The 23765-nt window shown below is 40.7% G+C and overlaps 2 protein-coding genes across 10 annotated transcripts in view; both read right to left on the bottom strand.

The window, feature by feature from the left end:
* Positions 1-1463: 1463 nt before the first annotated feature.
* On the bottom strand, positions 1464-14068 carry ISCA1 (iron-sulfur cluster assembly 1). The gene is made up of 4 exons (XM_059072449.2): positions 13825-14068; positions 6440-6493; positions 3432-3537; positions 1464-1759 (listed from the first exon to the last, which is right to left on the bottom strand). Exons 1-4 carry the CDS (start codon positions 13903-13905, stop codon positions 1611-1613), a joined length of 390 nt encoding a protein of 129 aa, XP_058928432.1. The 5' UTR covers positions 13906-14068; the 3' UTR covers positions 1464-1610.
* A 4745-nt stretch (positions 14069-18813) lies between these two features.
* Positions 18814-23765, bottom strand: part of TUT7 (terminal uridylyl transferase 7) — a 60182-nt gene continuing 55230 nt past the window's right edge. For all 9 annotated transcript variants that reach the window (XR_010841935.1, XR_010841936.1, XM_059072431.2 and 6 more), the window contains one exon: positions 18814-19839. Coding sequence is in view for 6 of the 9 variants with exons in the window: in XM_059072431.2 (XP_058928414.1) it covers positions 19772-19839 (68 nt within the window). In the remaining 3 variants the exon portion in view is untranslated. The remainder of the gene's footprint in view (positions 19840-23765) is intronic.

Here is a 23765-nt window from a genome sequence, read left to right as displayed (position 1 = left end):
AATTCATAAGAATCGGCTTTCAAAAAAAGCAAATATGTCATCTCACAGAACACTTCATATGTCAAACCCAGGAAAATCAATAACTAAATGACAAAAGGAACACTTTTAAAGAAAAGTTGGTGATAAAATGTCAGGTTAAAATATTAGGCTTAAAAATTTTAGCAATTGGACTTAGGACGCGGAGTGTACCCACGATATTGGGAATTATAAGAAAAGACTCCCATGTTCTGCTTCACAATTACTACTACCTTCCAAAAGAACAGTTCTGGGTGGCTACAATGTCTTCTTCCCTGCTAGTATAAATGACTCTTCCACAGTCTTGGTGAAACAAGATGGTAATTCACATAAATGGGTTTTAAAATAAAATTCTTCTCACCCCAAATAAAATCAAACTAAATATGCTCTCCAAATTACAAAGAAATCTTATCCAAATGTTCACCAGATAAAGAAGCCAGACCACCCGTTTACCTTCACTGACTGCCTCGGAGCGCAGGGCTGGTGTGTCACCTACAAGTGGGGGAGATGTGGGTGGTCCCGCTGTGCCCCTACCCAGCTTGCAGTGTGAGGGGGGACAAAAGCCCTTCAGCATCCCTCGGTATAGAACTGAGGGGATGGGCCAGATGGCTTTTAAGAGACCTTCTGACTACAAGGATCTAAGTCCGCTTGAGATCCCATATCCGAGCAGATGCTTAGGGTGGGCAAAAGAAATGGACTTAAAAACAGGTGGGTGAGGGCTTCCCTGGTGGCGCAGTGGTTGAGAGTCTGCCTGCCGATGCAGGGGATGAGGGTTCGTGCCCCGGTCTGGGAGGATCCCACATGCCGCGGAGCGGCTGGGCCCGTGAGCCATGGCCGCTGAGCCTGCGCGTCCGGAGCCTGTGCTCCGCAACGGGAGAGGCCACAACGGTGAGAGGTCCGCGTACCGGGAAAAAAAAAAAAACAAAACAAAAAACAGGTGGGTGAGGTATTTTTACCTTTTGATCCCATCACTCAGAACTATTTTGCACTACAGTTCAAGGAAATCTTTGTCCAATACTTTAATGGCTGGGGGTGCTGCAGGGTAAGCAAATGAGGCATCTGACAATGAAGTTTTAGATAAAAATGTAAAAACGCTGTGCCCAGTTTGGGTAGAAAAACAATGCACCACCACACCACACCAGCAGTCAAGACTTCCTGCCTCTGAATTTTAAAAGTCATCCATCTTGTTGGGAGATGTACGTTCAATCCTTTCAAAAGATCTACCAATCTACACCTATTAAGAATATGTTTTCTGAAATCCCCCCAGGAAGGCAACTTCCATGAAACTAGCTCTAACAGAAAGGATGCAGGAAGGAGAATTTAATTGCCGGGTAAAACTTTTTTTCTTTACAGATCAGAAAGACGACACAAAGAGAGCAATAGATTCTCATTTTCTGTCCCCTATAAAGGACACAAATATCAATTCTTCTGGAATCTAACACACTGGCTTCATTTTCAAATGCATCATTTTATTTTCCTTGTAAGGCAGCCATACATTACAAACCTTAAGCATGCGACAGTCCTATGACTTCTTCAATAAGCCCTAAAGCTTCCACAGCTCTCCTGGGGCCTACAGCCCGAGCAGTCTTGAGGAGTCAAATATTAAAGCTTTCTCCACAGCCACACGTTCCTTTGATGTTTGGGTTATTGAACACAAACTCACTGGATAATTTGTCTTCAACATAGTCCATTTCTGTTCCTAAAAGTGTTAGCTGTGCTTTCTTCTCGATGAACACTCTGACTCCTGGGGGAGAAGAAAACATGAGTCATACAAAGCCTGCCATCCCATGGAACCTGCTGATTCAAAGCACAACTGAACTTTAAATAGTAACCACTAACAAACGTCAAACAAGAGGCTTTTGAATCTGTCTCATTATTTCCTTTAAGGGATGCAGTGCTCAGTTTTCTGTCCCCATTCCTACACAATAATCTATGTAAAAAACAATTGTATTAGGCTAGACAGTTGTGTACAGCAAATTCCATGACAATTCTGTGTAAAACTAGAATTTGCCTTTCTTCGCTATACTTCAATTTGCTACATGAAGAAAATGTGTATATTCTCAGTAAGAGTTCTGTAAAGATGGAGTCAATGAGACTAATGAAAATCCTGAAATGACATTTGTACACAAAACACACTGCCAAGCTTAGAGAAACACAAAGGACTATGATATAATGGGCTAGGTTTAATAAGACTAAATCATAAATCAGTACAAGCAGTTCTGTTTTTCTGCTTATGGACCAGAAAACTGATAATAACATAACTCCCTAGTTATCTCTACCTACCTAGTTGGTAGAGGTGGGCACCTTCATAAATACTAATGGATTAAGAAAGCTTTCTTCCTTATAAAAAACTGCATCATTACTTAAATATGAACTATCTTTATTAGATCTCTTCTTTTTTTTTTTCCTGTACGCAGGCCTCTCACTGTTGCGGCCTCTCCTGTTGCGGAGCACAGGCTCCGGACGCGCAGGCCCAGCAGCCATGGCTCACGGGCCCAGCCGCTCCGCGGCATGTGGGATCTTCCTGGACCGGGGCACGAACCCGTGTCCCCCTGCATCGGCAGGTGGACTCTCAACCACTGTGCCACCAGGGAAGCCCTAGATCTCTTCTTTAAGATGAAAAGTTTCAGGTTTAAGATACTTTTACGTATTGATTTTTAAAATAATATATTAACAAATGTCTTTATTGATCAGTAACTTAAGTGCAATAAAAAGAATACACATCAAGAACCCATGAAAACTAGCTAATGGCGCACACAAAGCCAGTGCTACAGAACCCATGCACACTGAAACTCCCCTGAGGTTGTGACAGTATTTATTTTGTTTTAAATAGATTTTATCAGATTATTGGGTAGGGGCAGGGACTGGGGGGGAGGGGCAAAATATAATTAAAGCACTGCAATTTTTAATAAAATTTGGAAATAGACTCTTCTAAAGCAGGAGATGACATTACTTATTTGACATAGATACTTCACACCAAAGTGGCTGGTTCATTCTGAAGTTTTATCATCTTAAAATCTTTCTGCACACAATGATAACCTTTCATAACTGAAACAAATAAACAAGTTTATCCAATAATCTATCACTTAGTTACTAAGAGCACAGACTCTGGAGTGAACTTGATTGGGTTCAAATGTTCATAAGGCCACTTACTGGCTGTGTGACCTTAGGCAAACATATTTAATCTCTCAGTGCCTCAGTTTCTTCATCTGCAAAATGGGGACAATACAGTACCATTCTCATTTAGTTGCTGTGTATAAATCAGTTAATATATGAAAGCCTGTCGAACCGTGCCTCCCTCACAGTGAGCACTATATACACCATTCCTACTATTATCATCATTACTCTCCATGCTACACAAGGCTAAACATTTTAGGGAGAACAAAGTGTCCAGAAAAAGTTTGCTTAAAACTCACCATCTTGAACAACTTCTTCATCAGAGTCTCCTTTTGTCTTTGTATATTCCAGAGTGTAGGAAAGGCCATTACAACCCCTGGTTCGGACACCAACTTTCACACCAACCTGAAAAGGCATTGTAAAAATAAACTTAGTCTTAAAGTAGTACAGATTAAACAGTTATATTAATAAAAGCCCTATTTGATAATATTAATTTCTTCAAAAGCTAAAAGATAAATATTAGATTTCTGGCTATAAAAAGTCCCTTTAGGAGGTATAAGCAGAATGGGAAACTAGCATTTAAAAAATTTAACTACTGTACAAATATCATTACAACATTGGCAGGGATCCAAAAAGAATAAAACCCAATTATATACAAAGAAAGAAATATAGAGAGAACACTGCCCCCCAAAACTATAGTCATCAGTACCCTAAAAATGAGCTTGTGTGTTTTTTCCTATTTTCTTTCAGTCTTTGTCTCATATATAATCTAAACATGGGTTTTTTTGGCCGTGCCACGTGGCTTCTGGGATCTTAGTTCCCTGACCAGGGACTGAACCCATGCCCTTGGCCGTGAAAGCTCAGAGTCCTAACCACTGGACTGCCAGGGAATTCCCTAAACATAGTTTGTATTAGAGCAGAAATAAAAAATTTATTCTCTGCTTTGTTTTTTTTCCCATTTAAAACATCATTTTCCCATGTAATTAGCTTTTGTAATTATCATTTGCAACTAATGCCTACATAATATTCCACTATACCTAAAGCATGTTTATTACTTAACCATTACTATTAACCATTTTGTCTGGGAATAACATTTTTAAGGGAAGAGTTTTAATTCCAAAAATGAATAATCACCTTTTTTTTAAAAAAAAAAAAAAAAGGAAAAAAATATCTGATGGCAGAGACGACTACCTAAGAAAACTGGACTTTCTCAAAAATGTTTTTGCTCCACCTCACCATGTGAGATGTTCCCAGGATATTTCCCTATGGTTAGGTTCACCAAGGTTCATAGGCCATCACCTGGCAATCGTATTGCCTCTATGTGACATGGGGCCTTAATTCTGTAAACATTCTCAAGTAACAGAAAGCAAAAGACAGCAGTCAACACAGATGCTAAGAAGTTTAAAAAGTGACCAAACAGCATTTTAAAAATACCAATATCTACCTCAATGTTTTCTAACAATATCTACCCAATTTCTCTCTATTCTTGAGTCCTATCTGCTTTTTCGTGTACGTCTACAGCATTATCATAATAAGTATCACTTTAGCAAGCAGATCCTGATTCCCTGAAAAGCAGTAACATGTGCTTGCTCCAGGAAAGCAAACATAAAGTGGGAAGACACCTGATGAAGAGTGTGAGTAAGATGTTAAGCTGTTTGGTGGTTATTTTTTTTTTTTTGGTATGCGGGCCTCTCCTGTTGCGGAGCACAGGCTCCGGACGCGCAGGCTCAGTGGCCATGGTTCATGGGCCCAGCCGCTCCGCGGCATGTGGGATCTTCCTGGACTGGGGCACGAACCCGTGTCCCCTGCATCGGCAGGCGGACTCTCAACCACTGCGCCACCAGGGAAGCCTTGTTTGGTGGTTTTGATGAGTAGAAGCATTCAGAGTATTCTCTTCTGTCTTCAAACAAGGAGACAGAACTATAGCTTTATTCACCTTCAGTGTGACAGCTTAGAGAATGTGTGAGGGAATTTCACATATTCAACATGATAAATAATAAAGTGCCTGGCTGAAATTCTGAAGCACCTGTCATAAATACTTGTTTAACTTAGTTTTTATCTTTGCGAATAGGAAGACTCAAACAAGCAGGAAGTCCAACTATTAGGAATAGAGAGACATCTTAAAGAGTATGTGAAAATACAGCTTTAGGTAACTGGAGATTGGAAAAGGGATTGCTTATGCCACAGATGACACCTGATGAAGTGTCTGCTCAACCCTTTTCATGTCAATATGAACAAATATTCCCTCAACTCTATAAAAGTGAAATTGTGTCAACTGGTCAATTTATACTCTAGTCATTAGTCTACCCAAATTGAGTTGGAATTGAGTTGGAACACTGATATACTTAGATTTAATAATTCTTAGGGGGAAGATGATCGAACTCCTGTTACATTGTAATACAGGTTGTACAATGGAACTTAGAAACTACTCTGTAGTCTAATTATTGAATATTAATAGTCTTGGAAGTCATTTACAGTATCCCTTAGGCAATGAACAATGTGCTAAGATTAAGATGGTATGCACACCACTTGCCCAACGATCCTACATCTAAGAATACAGCTTATGTAGATGAAATAAGCTATGCCTACAGGTCCAGAACAATGGGCCTGGCACACTACAGATTCTAAATATTTGTTGAATAATGTTTGTGGAAGCACTGAATGAGAACAACCTAAAAGACCTTTAATATGAGAGCCTGGCTAAATAAACTTGTTCAACGGAATATACTAGTATATGCAGCCATGAAGAGAATAAGGATCTTTATGTAAGGGTATGGAAAGATCTTCAAGCTATATTATTAGCGGCAAATTAAAGTGCAACCACAGTGTGTGTGGTATGTTCTCACCTAAGTAGGAAAAGAGACACACACGCAAATGTAACAAGCAAAGTCTAGGCCAGTGGTTCCCCTCAGGGAATTAGTTTTGGTTGTCACACTCTGGCACAGGCCAGAGATTCTGCTAAACATCCAGCAATTCACTCCCAACAAGGACTATCCAGTCCAAAACATCAGCAGTGCTGAGGCTGAGAAACCTTGGTCTAGGTAATAAAATGCACAGATGATCTGTGCAAGGACATGAAGAGGCTGCCTCCTGGAAGGGAGAATGAATGAAGAATGCCGGGTGAGAGAGTGACTTCCTTTTCATAATACCCTGTTGTGTTACTTGCATTTAAAAATCACGAGCATTTTTTACTTTTTAAATAAAAACCCCTAATTAATGAAAGCACACTGTTTATCACAATATAAATTCATTGTGAAAATACAACTTCAATTTTTTACTAAATATTTGTCTGATTGGTTTTACTTACGTGTTCAGGCTTATCTTTAAGAAGCTGTTTTATCTTGTTTACTGCTGAAGGTGTCTGAAAAAAGGGAAGGTTATTAATTTGTTAGTTACAAACTTTGCATTCTTCAGCCTTATATTTCCTAGTATTTAAGACAACTCAAGTCTATCTTTAGCAAATTCACTGGTGAATTTATGTTCCATTCTCACCAGAGTACCTTGTGGATTTCATATACAAGCATATGAACTCTATTCAATTAAAAGCATTTTTTAAAGTATCTACCAGCAACATCCTCTTCATCCTCTGCCCCCACCCCCCCAGTCAAGGTCAGCTCCCTGTCATACTACCTACTCACATCACAAATGTAATTTTTCTAGTCAGCATCTATTTCAAATTCCTACTTTATGCCCAGCAACAAGCACATTGCTTGACACACAGAAGGCACTTGACAGTCAATGAATGATATCAAGCACCACATTGGGAAAGCCAACCTTCAGGCATTTTTCCTATTGATCATTATTAACTCTATTGCTCATTCTGTTTACCCCAAATCTATTTCAGATCCAACAAAATGCACACCTAGAGGAAAAAGTGTTACCAGAATCAAATAACCCAGTGTGTGCCTCTCGTGCCAGTCCCACCAAATGTTCACAGAGATTGATTAATTGATTGATTGATTTCGGCTGCACGGCACGTGGGATCTTAGTTCCCCAACCAGGGATCGAACCTGCGCCCCTTGCATTGGAAGCACGAAGTCTTGACCACTGGACCTCCAGGATAGTCCCTATTCACAGAGATTATTACATCAGCATCTGAGCATCTAGATGACCAGAACTAAGCTAGTCAATAATAGAAACAAGGGCTTCCCTGGTGGCGCAGTGGTTGAGAGTCCGCTTGCTGATGCAGGGGACACGGGTTCGTACCCCGGTCCGGGAAGATCCCACGTGCCGCGGAGCGACTGGGCCCGTGAGCCATGGCCGCTGAGCCTGCGTGTCTGGAGCCTGTGCTCCGCAACGGGAGAGGCCACAACAGTGAGAGGCCCGCGTACCACAAAATAATAATAATAGTAATAATAATAATATTAGAAACAAGAACATGGAAGAGTTTTCAGGAGAAATGCTGTTTAACCAAGCCCAGTTGTCCTCAAAAATAAGAAAACGTCTCAATGTACTTCATGCGTAGATCAGCATTACAAACCCCAATTTCCTGAGGAGGCTGTTAGGGAGAAATCCTGTCCCAGGGCATTCCTGGTCCACTTCCTAGCTGTGTCCCAGCCCATTACTTGGCTTAAACAGGGATAAAAGTCCCTCCTCCTCAGGATTCTTGTGAGGATTAAATGAACGAATTCATGAAAAGCATTTAGCATAGCCCCAGGAACAGAGAGTTCAACATAAGCCAGCTATTATTATAACAATGAGAATATATTATCATGAAGAGATTATGTCCTTCCTACTTTTTGTTTTACTAGCTCCTCTAGCTGGCAATGCTGAGCCAGTCCTCCAGTTTTCTCTACAGGCATTTTGCTGGTTTGTGAAATCTCAGAGTGGACATTATGACCTACAACTAGGTAGTAATCGTAGCCAGAACTCAAGCCTGTGCTGGGGGTACAGACCTGATGGATGGCCCGAGTGTGCTCTTTCACCCTCTCTGGTGGGGGCTTGGCCAGATGAAGATGCTGAAGCAGAGCCTGGACCCAATTTAGAAAAGTCATGAAACCAATGTAGAAGGTTGAGACTATCATTAGAAAAACAAAAACAAAAACAGGGACTTCCCTGATGGCGCAGTGGTTAAGAATCCACCTGCCAACGCAGGGGACATGGGTTGGATCCCTGGTCCGGGAAGATCTCACATGCCACGGAGCAACTAAGCCCGTGTGCCACAACTACTGAAGCCCGCGTGCCACAACTACTGAAGCCTGGGTGCCACAACTAATGAAGGCCGCACGCCTAGAGCCTGTGCTCCGAAACAAGAGAAGCCACCACAATGAGAAGCCCGTGCACCACAACGAAGACCCAACACAGCCAAAAAACAAAAACAAAAATCACAGAACAGTGCACTGCACTTGATAAACAGTGAAACTTTGATTCAGTTTAACATCGGTGTGTATGTATTTCTTATTGTGTGCCACTTAAAAAAAAAGTTAAATAAATCACTACCAGTGGGTGGTTTATAAAGGCCGTTTCCCACGGTTCTATCAGAATAGGAACCAAGCAGATCAACGACAGGGAATAGGATGGGGGGGTGGGCGGAAGGAGGAAATTCTGCAGAGATTTATTATTATTATTATTATTTTTAAGATCACAGTATGTTAACCTCAAATAGTTAGAGAGATATTAATGGAAAAAATTTTTAAAAAATGCTTAGTTATGCTTCTAAATGATTGCCAGTAAAAACTAGCTTTCCTCATTTTCATGGTGATATTTCCCATTTGAGTCCTGAATAAATTAATTACTGTCAAATTACAATCAAAAGATTTCCAGTAAATTACAAAAAAAAAAGGCACAGCCATGGGAAAATACTCACTGGAAGTCCAACCTGATGTGCAGCCTTGGTTTATTGCCAGCAGATGGGAGGTGTAAGCTCAGGGCACACATACTATACTGCCCCACGTGTTTCTTTTCATCCTGACCAGGAGCTGAACCTGGGCCATGGCAGTGAAAGCGCCGAATCCTATCCACTGGACCACCAGGGAACTCCCGAGTCCCACGTGACTTTCTAAATTATCTAACTTGGTTTTTACAAAAGCAATATATTTCCTTCTTTTCTCAACTCATAGTAGAAAACACTTAAACAGCAAACAAAAGCAATTCATCGAGAGTGGTCCACTTACCACCAATTGGTTGATGTTCAACATTTCATACTGAAAGGGGCTTAAGAGAAAAATTACCTGCATGCCTGGGCACTGTCATTACAGGAACCAAGACATGTCTTAATTTTCTAGTGTCAGGCAATAATCAAATATACCCCACTGGGAGGAGTGTTACTGACGATGTATAACCCTGCTGAGAGTCCATTTCAGGGTAAAGATATGGTTATTAGAACTTTCCAAGCAATGGATCTGAATTTCAGAAGAAGTCAGAATGACTCAACAGGGGAACATCTGGGACTTAAGACCATTCTGGGAAATAGTATAAAAACTTCAACAAAACAACATGCTGCAAGCCTAGTGGCCCTCCAATTTAACATACTCCCCCAAACAACTAAGTTACCCACACCCACCCGAGAAAGTTATGTATAATCAATGAGTCTAATTCACCTGAGACTTGGCCAGTGAAATAAAATTCAAGAGGCCCTTGAAACTCAATGAAATATAATGATTTCTCTCATATGTGTATCACAGAACAAGACATTCTTTCAAGTGAAAGAGTATCTTTGAGTAAGATATTTTGGCCTTAAAAAAAAAAGATTTCCAGTCTGGTTTTTTTTTTTTTTTTTTTGCGGTATGCGGGCCTCTCACTGTTGTGGCCTCTCCCGTTGCGGAGCACAGGCTCCGGACGCGCAGGCCTAGCGGCCATGGCTCACGGGCTTAGTTGCTCCGCGGCATGTGGGATCTTCCCGGACCAGGGCACGAACCCGTGTCTCCTGCATCGGCAGGCGGATTCTCAACCACTGCGCCACCAGGGAAGCCCCCAGTCTGTTTTTGTGGTTGAAATTATGGGAGAAGGCACTGTAGATAAACAAATTTTTTGACTACTTCATAGCAACATACTTTTACTTTATCCAATACCATAGCATTTCTATTCCTTGTAGCAGAAACTTTCCATCCTCAATACTGCATTTCCTTAGTCATTCCCCAGGCAATTTTCATTTTTTGCTGTTTAAGGAAACAAGATTAAAACCCAAAGTTAACTCCACGATGATGTATACTAAATGAGCCAACAACTACAACCTACTTTCGTTTCATTGTAAATCTGGCATTTTAAGGTTTAAAAGATGGTAGATAAAGGGCAGCCAATGAATAAATTTCAGTATGTTTTGTTTGAGTCATTCTTTAACAGCTATGGCATTATGATGCTGTTTCCCCTTCGTCTTTGCCTATTCCTGTACATGCAGGTAATCATAGTATATATTCACAATTTTGTAGCCTACTTTTGAAAGTTTAACATGCTACTCATTTGATACATAGTAACATACATATATTCATTGTTTCTTGAGTACTTTCTAGGTGCTTGATGGTTTATATGCATCATCTTTTTATTCTTTCAGTTCTGTAATTTAGGTATTAAAGATTAAATAATTTGCACAGGGCTAGTAAGTCAAAGAATTAAAGAGTTATGACCCCCAAACCTTTAAAAAAAATCATAACTTACAATGACTACATATCTCGCCAACAGGATTTACTCTTGCTTATTTAACTGGCCTTTCCACTGTTAGACATTCAGGGTACTTCCAATTGTTTCCTGTGTAATGCCCCTTAAATTGCCTCCATGTACCAATCTTACAGCTTGGTCACTGTTCCAAAGGACTTCTGGGCTACTCCTTCAATGAATAAACACCTCCTTGAGCCCCCATGTATTTAACATCATATTGTTTCCAGACCCTTCTCAACCAGGAGCTGCTAGAAATTAAGCCCTAAGGCACCCACTGTATGTAATGAATTAACTTCTCTCTTGTGAATCAAGAGGGAAGAGATATGGGAACATATGTATATGTATAACTGATTCACTTTGTTGTAAAGCAGAAACTAACACACCATTGTAAAGCAATTATACTCCAATAAAGATGTTAAAAAAAAAAAAAGAATGATGCTGGCTATGTACCATTAATCTTCACATCTTTGGCTGAGCTTTAGTCCAGTTGTGGGTATATCCCTAACCCTAATTAGGGCTGCAATGATTCTGTTTTGTATAACAATGGAAATAAAGGCCTCTGCCTGCAGTGTAGTGTTAAATCTTCAAGTTCTTCAGTCATATTTTACTCTGGCTCCTATACATACAATTCCATTTGCAATTCCTGGGAATTGCAGGGAAGTAGGGAAGGGGGATGTCATCCTCCTTGGATGAAGGGTACTGACTTTGATGTGGTGGGTTGAAACCTTATTCTATCAAGGACCCACCCCTGGTTGCATAAAAGTGCCTGTGACCAGTCTTTGAAGTCTTTCTCTCCAGCAAACCACCAATCCTCTCCTGGATTAACATCAGTTAACACAGGTAATTTGGCTCTGAAAACATGGAATCATGCTTTTATTTCATCAATACCCTTTCCTAACCTCTCACTGACTAGACTGCACAGGTACAGCACTTCTCAAAGGTTGCAACATGTTGAATTCCTGATGTCAAAATTTATATACTTAGCTAACATTCATCATCTCTTCTTACCCGTTTCATTGAACTATCTCATTTCATTTGCTCTCATCTGTCTTCACTCATTAGTCCTTTGATGATTTCACTGCTTTTGCACTTAAATGAACATGGTGTTAAACGTTTGCAAAAACACTTGAAAATTAAGCACAGATATCAATACATGCATGCCAGTGTGTTAAGACTAGGAACACATGCCAGGATTAAAATAACTGCAAGCCTGCTATCACAGACCTTTGGTGGAAAGAAACAGGGATGTGCGTTGGCACCAGCTAAGACCACAGGGAAAGGGACTAAAGTCCGCTAGACAGTTAAGTAGGATAAATTCAGACAATGGACTCCTGCATGCTAATTGGAAATGTTGATCAAAGGCAACACAGAGCCCTTGTGAAATGAGAACTGACATGACAAAGCAGTGCTGGTAGCAGAATTGGCCTGGTAAGCCAGGACAGGTAATGAAGCATAAAGGAGCAAGCGAGGATTGAGAGCCCAGGTCTGAGAAAGTGGGTTGGGTTATTGTTCCTTGTAATTTCTATAGGTGCCAAAGTCCTGGCCCATGACTGTGTCCCAAGAGGGTGGGAAATATAGGTCTTAAATGCCTGATGACTAAGTAGGAATGGAGAGAAAGGGTATGACTCAATTTTTGAAGAAAAGGTATTGATACCATGCCAAATGGTGGAGAAAGAAAAGGCAAAAGTGCCTTCACACTTTCTGACTCTTCCTGGCTCTATCAGTACCAGTGGTAGAATTCTTTTGATTTCTGAATAATTTTTACTGAGACTGAAAGGAGACACAAAGTATGAGTAGTGCCTTCTAGTTCTTATGATTTCAAATCTTGGAGAATTCTAAGATTTGACGGTGTATCTTTCAGACAGGAAAATGGGTTTGATGGTACAGAAAAAAGGAATGTAGAATACAGTATCACATAAAAACAGGATAACCTCCTTATGCACCTAAAACAGTGACCCATTATAAAAATATATTCTCCCACCTGATCATGACTTTCTCCTGTTTTGCTGAAACGAATTTTCCAGCAACAGGCCTTCTTATGGCATTAAATTGAACGGAATCCATGATTCAATTTAATCTGTTTTCCTCAGTCTTCAGGAATTGTTTGTACAAAGGCTTCTTTACCAAGGGTGTGTGTGAGAAGAATGATGAACTGATCATAAGATTTCCTATGAAATTAATCTTTCAAAACTGCAAATAGTGACTGCTTAATGGACAGGGGGTTTTCTTTTGGGGCCAGGTGTTTTGGAGCTAAATAGAAGTGCCAGTTGCACAATACTGTGAATGTACTAAATGCCACCGAATCGAACGCTTAACAAGTGGTTAATTTTATGTGAATTTAAAACACAAAACAAAACTGTGCAGTACGTCAGGGATCCAGCATGCGCAGTAAATTCTGTAAGTATCTGCAGCGTTTCCTTTGAGTGTGTTTGACCTTTCACCCAGAGATCGCTGTAAACTCACTCAGGGTGGAAATTTATCCTTCTTTGTCCTTTGTTAGAGCCACCACGGCCTAGGACCGCTGGAGGCACAGAGTGCGTTTCAAAGCCTCTTCCACCCCAGACACCAGGAAGTAACCCTTTGTGCACTGCAGCCTTGATCTCCGCAAGGGGGTGGGCTTTGTTGTCTCCGCGCTCTCACCCGCGCTCCCGCAATCACACTGTGGTCCTCTGGCCAGGCGAGGCTAGGCTCGGCTCTCCCCAAGCGCCTCATGGGTAGGAACCCTAGTTCATTCACCCAGCTGCGCCCGGCACCTGGCACTTCGACCTCTAAGTAACCCGCGACCTCAAGCAGTGCTGCCCCGCGAAGACCCTCCGCGGCCCCAAGCTCCGGAAAAGCCGCCCCTGCCCCCTCCGCACGCGGCGGCGCGCGGCCTGCTGGGAAACGTAGTTCCCGGGCGCCCGGCTCCCGAGGAGCAGCCCCGCCCGCGCTTGTTTATCTCCCCAGCAGAGGCGAGTTGGGGGTGGGGACAATGCGGCGGCTGCGGAGCGGGTCAGGGGTCCCGCTGCCCGGCCGTGCTGTGCCCTGCCACCGCGCCCCCCCTCGTGGGGCGAAGGTGAACCAATATAACGGGCCCGGTCGCGCGTCCCAGCCACTCACCAGGGTGAGGGCGGCCCGGGTGGGCTGCAGCTTCCTCTTGCTCACAGCCCGGACAGTGGCCCGGACTAACGAAGCCGACATTCTCGCCGTTCCGGCGCCCCGATGCCTTGGGCCGGAGCTCGGCCACCTCAACCTCTCTCCATGGACACGGCGGGCGCATTGACGCCACCAGCTCCGGCGCACGGCGCCCTAGGCTCCGCCCCTCGTGGACCCGCCCCCGGCATCGCCATTGGGCGGGCCGTATGAGTGACGGGCGGGGGGCGGGCCGTATGAGTGACAGGCGGAGACCATGGCTTGGCGCCCGGGCCGTGGTCATGTGATGCGGGGCACAGGTGTCGAGGGCAAGGTCGTATCTCTGCGGTAGATCCCCGCGCGCTGACTCACGTCGGACTGGGGCACATGGAATGAACTCGGACTTGTGGCCTCTGGAGGCGCGCCGTTCCACGCCCTGCCTTCCGGGCAAGGTGCTGCCCCGCCGCTTAAGAAGTCAGAGGAGTCTACCGGCCGGGGAGGTGCCGTTCTCAAGGGCAGAATGGATTCGAGGCCCGGACAGCTATATACGTTTCCGTCTTCCTTTTTGGTCTAGCTAGGCAGTTCTTAAGAGCGTAGATTTACCGCAGTCTCAATAAACATCCTCATTCTCTCCCCCGCCTTTGCCCAAGCTGCTTGGGATGTTGAAATATGGTACTAACGCAATGTTCGCTTTAGGTTGCAATCCAGCTTTACTGTATGATTTGACTGGGCAGCTTGGGGAATATTTTATAGCGAATACCAGTCGGTAGCTTGATGGAATACCTGTTGCTTGTCAGATCTTGTGGCTGCTCAGGGACTTATGTCCTTTAATTCGGCAAACATTCCTGAGCCCCAGGCATTGTGCAGCCAGCACTATACCCAGGCATACACACGAAGCCTGGTAAACGGAAGGTCCAAGGAAGAATTGGAGATCCTGGTAGGAGAGAAGTGCAGCAGGGGCAGCAGATGGGAGAACATCAAGAAAGGCGGCATTTCTAAGTGCTAAAGGGAAAAAGGAAGGAGGGGGTTCTGTGGAGTCTTGCTGGGGAGGATGGATCCTTGCTCAGTGTTTTGACGTGGAAAGAACTAATAAGTGAAGTATTTTTTATTTTTATTTTAAAATGCTGGGCTGGGCCAGGGCTCCCCCTCGCCCCCCGCCGCGCGCACCACCACGGGCGGAGTGTGAAGTATTTATTAGAACCCAGTTTATCTTTCATCCCCTAGAGCCTACAGGATTGGATAGTTCAGAATTCGTTAAGTAATTTTCTCTCTGCTACTGAGATGCAATCGCTTTGGCAGTAAGAGAATGGTTGTTTTCCAAGCCCCGCTGTGCACAGAAGAAACTGTGGGATTAGGGGACGGTAGTGTGGAATCGTCTCTTGGTTTCATCTTTAACTAGGTGGATGATTTGACTAGGTGGTGATCTGTGACTAGGTGGGTGATCACGTTCCTTCTCATACCTTGTCTCCTAAAGATATGGTGAAGCTTAAATGAAAAGCTCTTGGAAGCCTGCACAGCACACAGCAGCACTCCATAAACGGTGCTAATTGGTAATATTCAAAGATGCCATAAATTGTGAAAATACTCCATATGATACAATGTTATTATACATTTGTCCAAAGCCACAGAATGTGCTACACCAAGAATGAATCTTAACGTAAACAGTGGACTCCAGGTGACAGTGATGTGCCCATGTAGGTTCATGAATTGTAACGTCCCACTCGATGTGGACAGTGGTGGAGGTTGGTGTGCTGCAGGGGCCATAAGGGAACTCTACTTTCTGCTCAATTTTGCTGTGAACCTAAACCTGCTCTAAAAAATAAAGTTCAGGGCTTCCCTGATGGCGCAGTGGTTGAGAGTCTGCCTGCCGATGCAGGAGACGCCGGTTCGTGCCCCGGTCCGGGAAGATCCCACGTGCCGCGGAGCGGCTGGGTCCGTGAGCCATGGCCGCTGAGCCTGCGCGTCCGGAGCCTGTGCTCCGCAACGGGAGACGCCACAACAGTGAGAGGCCCGCGTACCGCCAAAAAAATAAATAAATAAATAAAAACTAAAGTTCATTAATAAAAATGTAAAAAAAAGATGCCATGTATCATTTTTATCAATTATTGAAAAAATGTTATACAGTTGTGTAGCACTGTTCAGGTTTCAGAAGAACCCTTGAGCACATTATCTCATTAGAGCCTCACTACTTTGAGCCACACAGAGCAGGAGCGTTGGCATGGCTATTTTATAAATGATGCTTAAACTCAAGCCCTTTAGTATATAGTGCCTTAGACACTATTTAAAAAATCTAGTCCTAAATTTTCTGATTGAGGATCCTGTGTATGACTAATAGCTTTCTTTCCTCTATTTAATACACACTACTCAGTTTTTAACTTGTTGGCTGTTTTGCATGTATGTGCTCAGCCACATAATCTACTTGTCAGTGGATCAGGCATACCTAATGTTACTTGAAAATGGTGCAGATCCCTGAAAGAAACTGGCATGTTAGAAGAAAGTGTCTTCATGACTGTATATAAAATGTGTGCTCCTTTATCTCAAAGCTGCAGCTGTTGTGTGGTATTGAAGTTAGGCGGGTGTGGGGACTCTTGAAGTGGTCGCAAGCTGTAACCACTTCTAGATTTCCACCAATAGGTTAAAAACTTACAATAGGGAAATGTTCAACACTGCACTTCAGGATTTAATTTCAGGGTTCTAGACATTAAAAAAAGTGTTTTCTTAGTAGGACCGCACTTGATCCTCACTACTGTGGAAGGGCAGGTATGATTTCCATTTTATAGGCAAGGAAAATGAACTGCTAAGAGGTCAGGGGGATTTGCCACACTCTCAGCTGGAAAAATGGCATAGCCAGAACCTAATTAAGCCTAGAATTCCACTCAGTGGAAAGTGTGCTAAATTCTTGACTGCTGCTGTCCAAACAAGCCTGTGTTCAAAGAAAAAAAAAGTACCGAGCACATCTTTGCAGTTTTAGGGGTTTGTTAAATTCTGTTTGCTTTTCAACATTTTTTTTTGCCATAATACTGAACCCTATTGACTTATCTACCCAGGATTTTTTCCAATAGGGGAATATAGATATATATATATTTGAATAAATAAACTGAAGTTATCTGAGAACATTTAATAACATCTCTAAGTGTGCACATTGCTGCTACTGTACACACTGAACAAGAGATTAAAAAGTGTAGATTGGGGGTATAAAAAATGGATTTCATATTTTTGTTGGTTCCTGAGAGAAAGAGGAAGGGAGAACCCTGGTAGTGGGGCATTTTTGGAGCTTGTAAGAGACAGACCAGCTGCATCTGCAAGATAGCCATGCCCTGGAAACTGGACTCAGCATGGAGCAGATGTTCCTGTCCCAGCTGGGGTGCTGAGAAGGGGCTGTGACCAGCATCCAAGTAAAGGGAGTGAAGAGAACCAAGGGCAATACATTATCCAGGTCTGCTGGCAAACACTAGTCACTGTCCCACTGATTCAGTGTGACAAACCGAAAATCAGAAAGCTATCAAATATATTGGGCAGAATCTACTTTAGAAATCAGAATAAAATGTAGGAAACTTTCAACATTCTTAAAAGGATATATGAAAATATGGTTTCTGTGAAAAGGAAGATAATAAGAACTAAAGAATGAGAGGAAAAGGAAGGTGGTGGGTAAGTTCAAGAAAGTTAAAAGTGCAATAACAAACCATGTTAGAAACAGCAAACAGCAGAATAACACTAAAAATCAAGCCAGTCACGTGGAGGTTAAACTGGACAAGCTTTCCTAACCAGAAAGGAAAGAGATGATAGAGAGAGGCATTTGAGAATAGATAAAAGTGTTTTTGAGAACTAAAATTATGAATATAGATTTTCTCTCAAATTAAAAAAAAAAAAACCTTAGGTGGGGAGACATTGGATTCACTTTTGTTTCAGACAAATGTCACCGATACAAAAGTTACAGGGAGAAATAAACACAGAAGCATCCAAGCAGAAAAATAAAACCTATAAGGGAACAAAAATCAGGTTGGCCCCAATCTTGTTACTATGCCAGAAGACAACAGAATGCCATCAACAGTCTTTCCAAAGAAAGTGACAAGAATTACCTGTCCAGTCGACTTTCATGCACGAAGGCAAGAGAAGAAAAGAGCAGCAGCAGAGGAAAGTCAGGTAGAGGAGTTTTAGCCCAGGGTGCTTAAGTCACTTGTTATTTCATAAGTTTCTGTTCATTCAAAACTGAGTAAGAGGGAGCTTCCCTGGTGGCGCAGTGGTTGAGAGTCCACCTGCCAATGCAGGTGACACGGGTTCGTGCGCCGGTCCGGGAAGATCCCACATGCCGCGGAGTGGATAGGCCCGTGAACCATGGCCGCTGAGCCTGTGTGTCTGGAGCCTGTGCCCCGCAACGGGAGAGGCCACAGCAGTGAGAGGCCCACGTACCGGAAAAAAAAAAAAAAAAAACCAAAAAAAAACCTGAGTAAGGAATAATCCCTAATTCTTTCTACCACAACTTCCCTAAAGTTAACTTTTTTTTTTTTTCTTTTTCTGGCTGCCCCGCATGGCTTGCAGTATCTCAGTTCCCTGGCCAAGGACTGAACCTGGGCTACAGCAGTGAAAGCCCCAAATCCTAACCACTAAGCCAAAGGGAACTCCTCTCTAAAGTTAATTTTGATATGATTCTTTTTTAGCTGGAAAATGTCTCCAAGTAATTTGTTTAAAAGAAGGGCACACAAGGTGTGCTACTTTCTAAGTCCTCTTCTATCTGGGAATGTTTGCCCAGCAAGCACCCCCTGCAGCCCTTCCTATGCATTCATCCCCCTAAATCTGTGCCTCTTACCTGCACATTCCCAGGACTTGGCAGGCATTGGGTGTCAATAAACACCAGATCGAATGAGCACATGTAAAGGGAACATGGGATAAAGAGGAGCAGATCTGTACTGCCCTTAATCCTTGACCTAGTTTCCTCAGGAAATTTAGGACTCTCAGTGGAAAGTAATGTGCATAAAGTTACGGGTTGAAAATGTGATTTTTATTTCAAAATGATAAATAAACCGAGGCATAGTTTAGACCATGTACTACTTCTGAAGGGCTTGTGAATTAGAGAAACAGTTCCAGGAGGGCTCCAGTCAGACCAAAATGATACCAATCAAACTCATGATTGGCAGAGATAGCCTCTTTAATAATCAGGGATTTTAAAAGTGCTCCACCCTAATTTCTGAATATCATAAAAAGTAAAAATTACTTTTGTCATTTTTCCTTTGAAAATGTTTTTAGCAGCAAGCAGGACTCTTGTTTTCCTGACTTCATTTTTATGATCATAGTAGTTATATGTCAACTTACTTAAAATTAGAGAGGGAAAAAGACTAAAAGCCCCTCAGCGGCACTGCTCACCCACGGAAGGCTCACATAAATAGGTACTCATGTTCACGTTATCACTTCTTCTACAAATATCAATAAAGTAAGGTTTGTAAATCGTAATTACAGTAGTGGCAGTTCACACATATTTGACACACTTTCACACAAGGATTCAGTCAACAACAATAAATATAATTTCCCCTCTTCAAAACAAACAAACAAAAAGGATTTATAAGGAAAAAAAAGGATTAATTTACTTGGAGTTTATCAGCACACCATTTTTAGTGTGCTTTGAAAGAATTAAAAAGCATGAAATTGTATTCCTGAATACTGGCCCATAGTTACATTTTTTTTTAAACCTGTCTTCAATACATACATCATGGCTTTCTATTAAAATCCTTAAATCTATAGGGATGTGTAGTAGGTAAGACTATATTAAAATTTTTTTTCCTCATTAACAATTTCATTAAGTTAAAAAAAAAATCTGACATTTCCCTTAAATGTTAAGTTGAAGCCTGATCTATGCTGCTGTGTCCTGTGAAATGAATCTAATTTTCAAAGTGAATAGGAACGCCTGAGTGGCCATTTAGAGTGCGGCATTTTCCTTCCCTCATGATTCCTGCTGGGTCCTCTTCGCTGAGGCTTTTCCCTGAGTCATATATTTACTGGAAAGGCTACCTAGAGGAGGGGAAAAAACAAAACCCAACATAAATGAAACAAGCCTCACTTTATCGTAAACGCCATACAATTACTTCTTATTGTTAATTATTCACAGAAACTTTTCATACTGGTCACTTGTTTTGAATCAAGTAATCTGGCTAGATATATTGTAAAAAGGTATATATAGAACATTATCTATTAAACATAAGCCTCGTCACATTCTTTCTAAATGCAGACGAGTTGCTAGAGTGACATCATTTTAATACATTTGCATGCTCACTATTTACATATTGGTACAGAAGGCCAGGTGAACTTTTTAAAGGCTCTGCTCTGCATCTGCAACCAAACAGAATAGATTGCAAAGAATACTTTGGTCAGAAATATATATCTTGCATCATTACTCTGAAGACACAAAGCTGTGAATGGTGATATTGTAGCCATAAGTCATTGATTTAAAAGAAAAAAAGGAAATTTATTATATTTACAGGTGAAGGACAGAAATGAAGACTGCTAATTAACTGCATACCACAGAACAGTTAAATTCTGTTCTGTAGTCTAAACAAATAGATCAACGAAGCAAGAAAATTGAGAAATTCTGAAGTGATTACTTGTAAGAAAGTAGTATATAACAAAGGTTATACACATTGATTATATACATTTCAAACCAATGGGGGAAAGTATGGATTGTTCAATAACTGGTATTGTGTCAAACAAGTAATTTTGGAAGAAAAGGGTTAGATAAGTTTCCCCTCTCACATCATACTTTTCCTCCCCACCCAATTCCAAATGAATTATAGAATTAAATATGAGAGTCAAAGTATAAGAAGTAGTGAATATTTATACAATCTTGGGGTGGGGAAAGAGTTTCCTAAGTACATCACATTACGTTTTATTTATGAAAAAGGCTTTCTATGCTTAGTACTAAAGAAGTTACAAATCAATAGAGAAAAGATGAACACTAATAGATAGCTGGTGAAGGAAAAAGCAATATATGAAAGAGAAAAAAACAGCACATAAATATAAAAAAAATATTCAATATCAATGGGTAATCAAGGAAATGCAAACAAGATACCAATTCCTAACCACCAAATTGTTTGAAGGAAGATCAGAAGGACAGGGAAGTGGGTAGAAATTTTGGTAAAGGATTATTCATACAAACCTTTCAATAATTTAAGTATGCAAACAACTCAAATGTCCAGAACTTGTGATATGACTAAGTATATCATGAACACAATAGGATTATTAGGTATGCAGAGAAGGATAATTAATAACATGAAAAAAGCAGGTTATAAAACCACATGAATAATATTTTCATTAAAACTAAAAATTAAAAAAGGAAAAAGGAAAAACCCTACCAATCAGATATTTGGCGCCTCATTTTCCTTATCTGTAAAATAAGGGCAATAACACCTACCACCTTGGAGTTATTGTGACAATTAAATTAATTAATACATGTAAAGCAACTGAATAGTACCTGGCACATGGAAAGTACTCAATAAGTGCTAACTATTATCATTATACTGATGTAAAAAGATGGGAAGTTTTACCTCCAAAACCTAAATAATAGTTAATGCTCTAGAATGGGACAAGTATAAATGGCTTTTATTTTCATTTTGCTTAAACTATACTTTCTAAAATGTCCAAAGCCAAAATATTAAGTAGGCAAATATAAACTTATGCCCCCCAAAAGCAAACTGTTTGAAGCAGGACATCTAGATAGTCAACTCACAGTGAAAAATGAGTGCTATGTCAGGAAGATTCAAAGCACTCTACTTGTGTATAAATACCATATTTATACCACAGAGTGTCTACTGGTCAAAAATACACATCTTTGATATTCTGAACTGCACAAAGTATTGAGGACAGGCTTTTCACTTGAGGGACAAAAACTTAGATCACTACACCTCATAGTCTACACACAATTCAGATGGATTAAAGATCTAAATAGGAAAAATAAGGTTTTAAAGCTATTAGAAAAAAATACAGATGTATATATTTATTACCTCAGGCTAGGGAAGAATTTATGAAAGATAACCCTAAAATCATGAATCACATGTCCATGAAAACTAATCAGGGAAAACCAATCATCTGATTATCTCAAAATTAAAAACTGAAGTGGCAATAGATACAAGGTGAAAGACAAGATATACTGGAGGAAGATATTAAGGAAGTATATAATAATAAATGCTCAGTATTCAGAATGAAGAACCCTTGTAAATTATTAAGGAAATGATAATGCAACAGGAAAATGGGCAAATGATCTGAAGAGACCATTTATAGACGAGGAACTCCAACTGGCCAGTAAACATAGAAAAAGGTGCTTAGCATCACCAGAGTCAAAAAAAAACCTATTAGAACACCACCAAAGTATTTTTCACTCATCAGATTTTTAAGAATAAACACTGCTGATGGGAGTGATAATTGTTTCAACCAATAAGAGGGTATACGACAGTATCTAACTAAACTGAAAAGGCAAATATGCACATATGAAAATGCGCTGTGACCCAACAATTTGACTTCTAGGTACTCAAACCCTATAGAATCTCTAAAACATGCTCAAGAAGACTCACACAAGAATTTTCACTACAACACTGTTTATAATAGGAAAAAATCAGAGGTAATCTAAATGTTCATGTACTAGGTAATGGCTACATAAAATATTCTGTATTCGTATGATGCAATACTGTAAAGAAAGAAGCTAACTCTATATACAATAACATAAATTTCAAAATAATTTCGTTAAATAGATATAAAAGAGCAGGTCGTAGAACATTCTTATTATACAGCGTGATATGTCATTTAAATTTAAATATTCACCAAGGATACATATGTTAAAGGATACATATGTAAGGGCTTAAAAAGAACGGGTACCTGAAGTCATAATAATGGATCCTCTGAGATGGAGGGGGACATGACAGACAGAATGGGCCTGGGGTAGTCACCATCTTAACCTTTTATGAACAAATGACTGAAAAGAAAATGTGAAAAAATAACGCCAATTCTCTAGTAGATGGGTAGTTGTTATATTATTTGCATCTTTAAAAAAATTTTTCCCCAAAATGTTAAGAAACCATTCTTTTCTAAGAATAGTACTTATAGTTTTATTACTGCATCACTTAAACATGTAATCCTATATATATATATATATATATATATATAAAATCTCATGATACCTGAAGAAACTTCATATAAAAAATTCACATGTAAAAAGATGAAACTATGGGACCTCCCTGGCAGTCCAGTGGTTAAGTCTCCATACTTCCAGTGCAGGGGGCACATATTCAATCCCTGGTTGGGAACTAAGAACCCACACACTGCATGGTGCGGCCAGAAAAAAAGATAAAACTGCTAGAAATAAAATATGAATTTTTATGTAATCTGGGGGAAAAACATGAAATTCTTATAATTGTGTAAGCATGACTTGAAACTACCCAAAAGCTGGCTTTTGGGTATGTATGTATGGCAAAATAAATCATAAATGAGGCTGAAAGAATAATAAACTGGTAGTGGTGGCGAAGGCTACTGTAACACATTTGACAAAGCATGAATGAATTTCTAAGTAGAAAGAACTAAAGACAAAAATGAATCCTCAACAAAAATACAAAGATGTAACATGAAGAAATACAAATGAAAATGTGGGAAATGTTAGTGTTCAATGGTAATAGTAGAACTTCAAGCAGACTAGCAAAAAAGACTACCTTAATGAAGTGAGGGTATGGAAAGGTTGTGAATAACTCTCTGAGATTGTCAACAATCACATCGTGGCATTAATTGTATCTCTGTCCTCCTAATCGGGTATTTATCCTGAGGAAATAACTAGACAAACATGTAAATATACATTATAATGTTTAAACAGTGGTCTTCAACCTTGGGTACTTGTATTCCTGAATAGCTTAACAGGACAAGTGCTTAACATATTGGGTAATCAGAGAGTTGACCACAGT

The sequence above is a fragment of the Kogia breviceps genome, chromosome 8 (assembly GCF_026419965.1).
Source record: "Kogia breviceps isolate mKogBre1 chromosome 8, mKogBre1 haplotype 1, whole genome shotgun sequence".
NCBI lineage: Eukaryota > Metazoa > Chordata > Mammalia > Artiodactyla > Physeteridae > Kogia > Kogia breviceps.
Note: the sequence above shows the minus strand (reverse complement) of the source record. Positions and strands in the feature narration are given on the sequence as shown.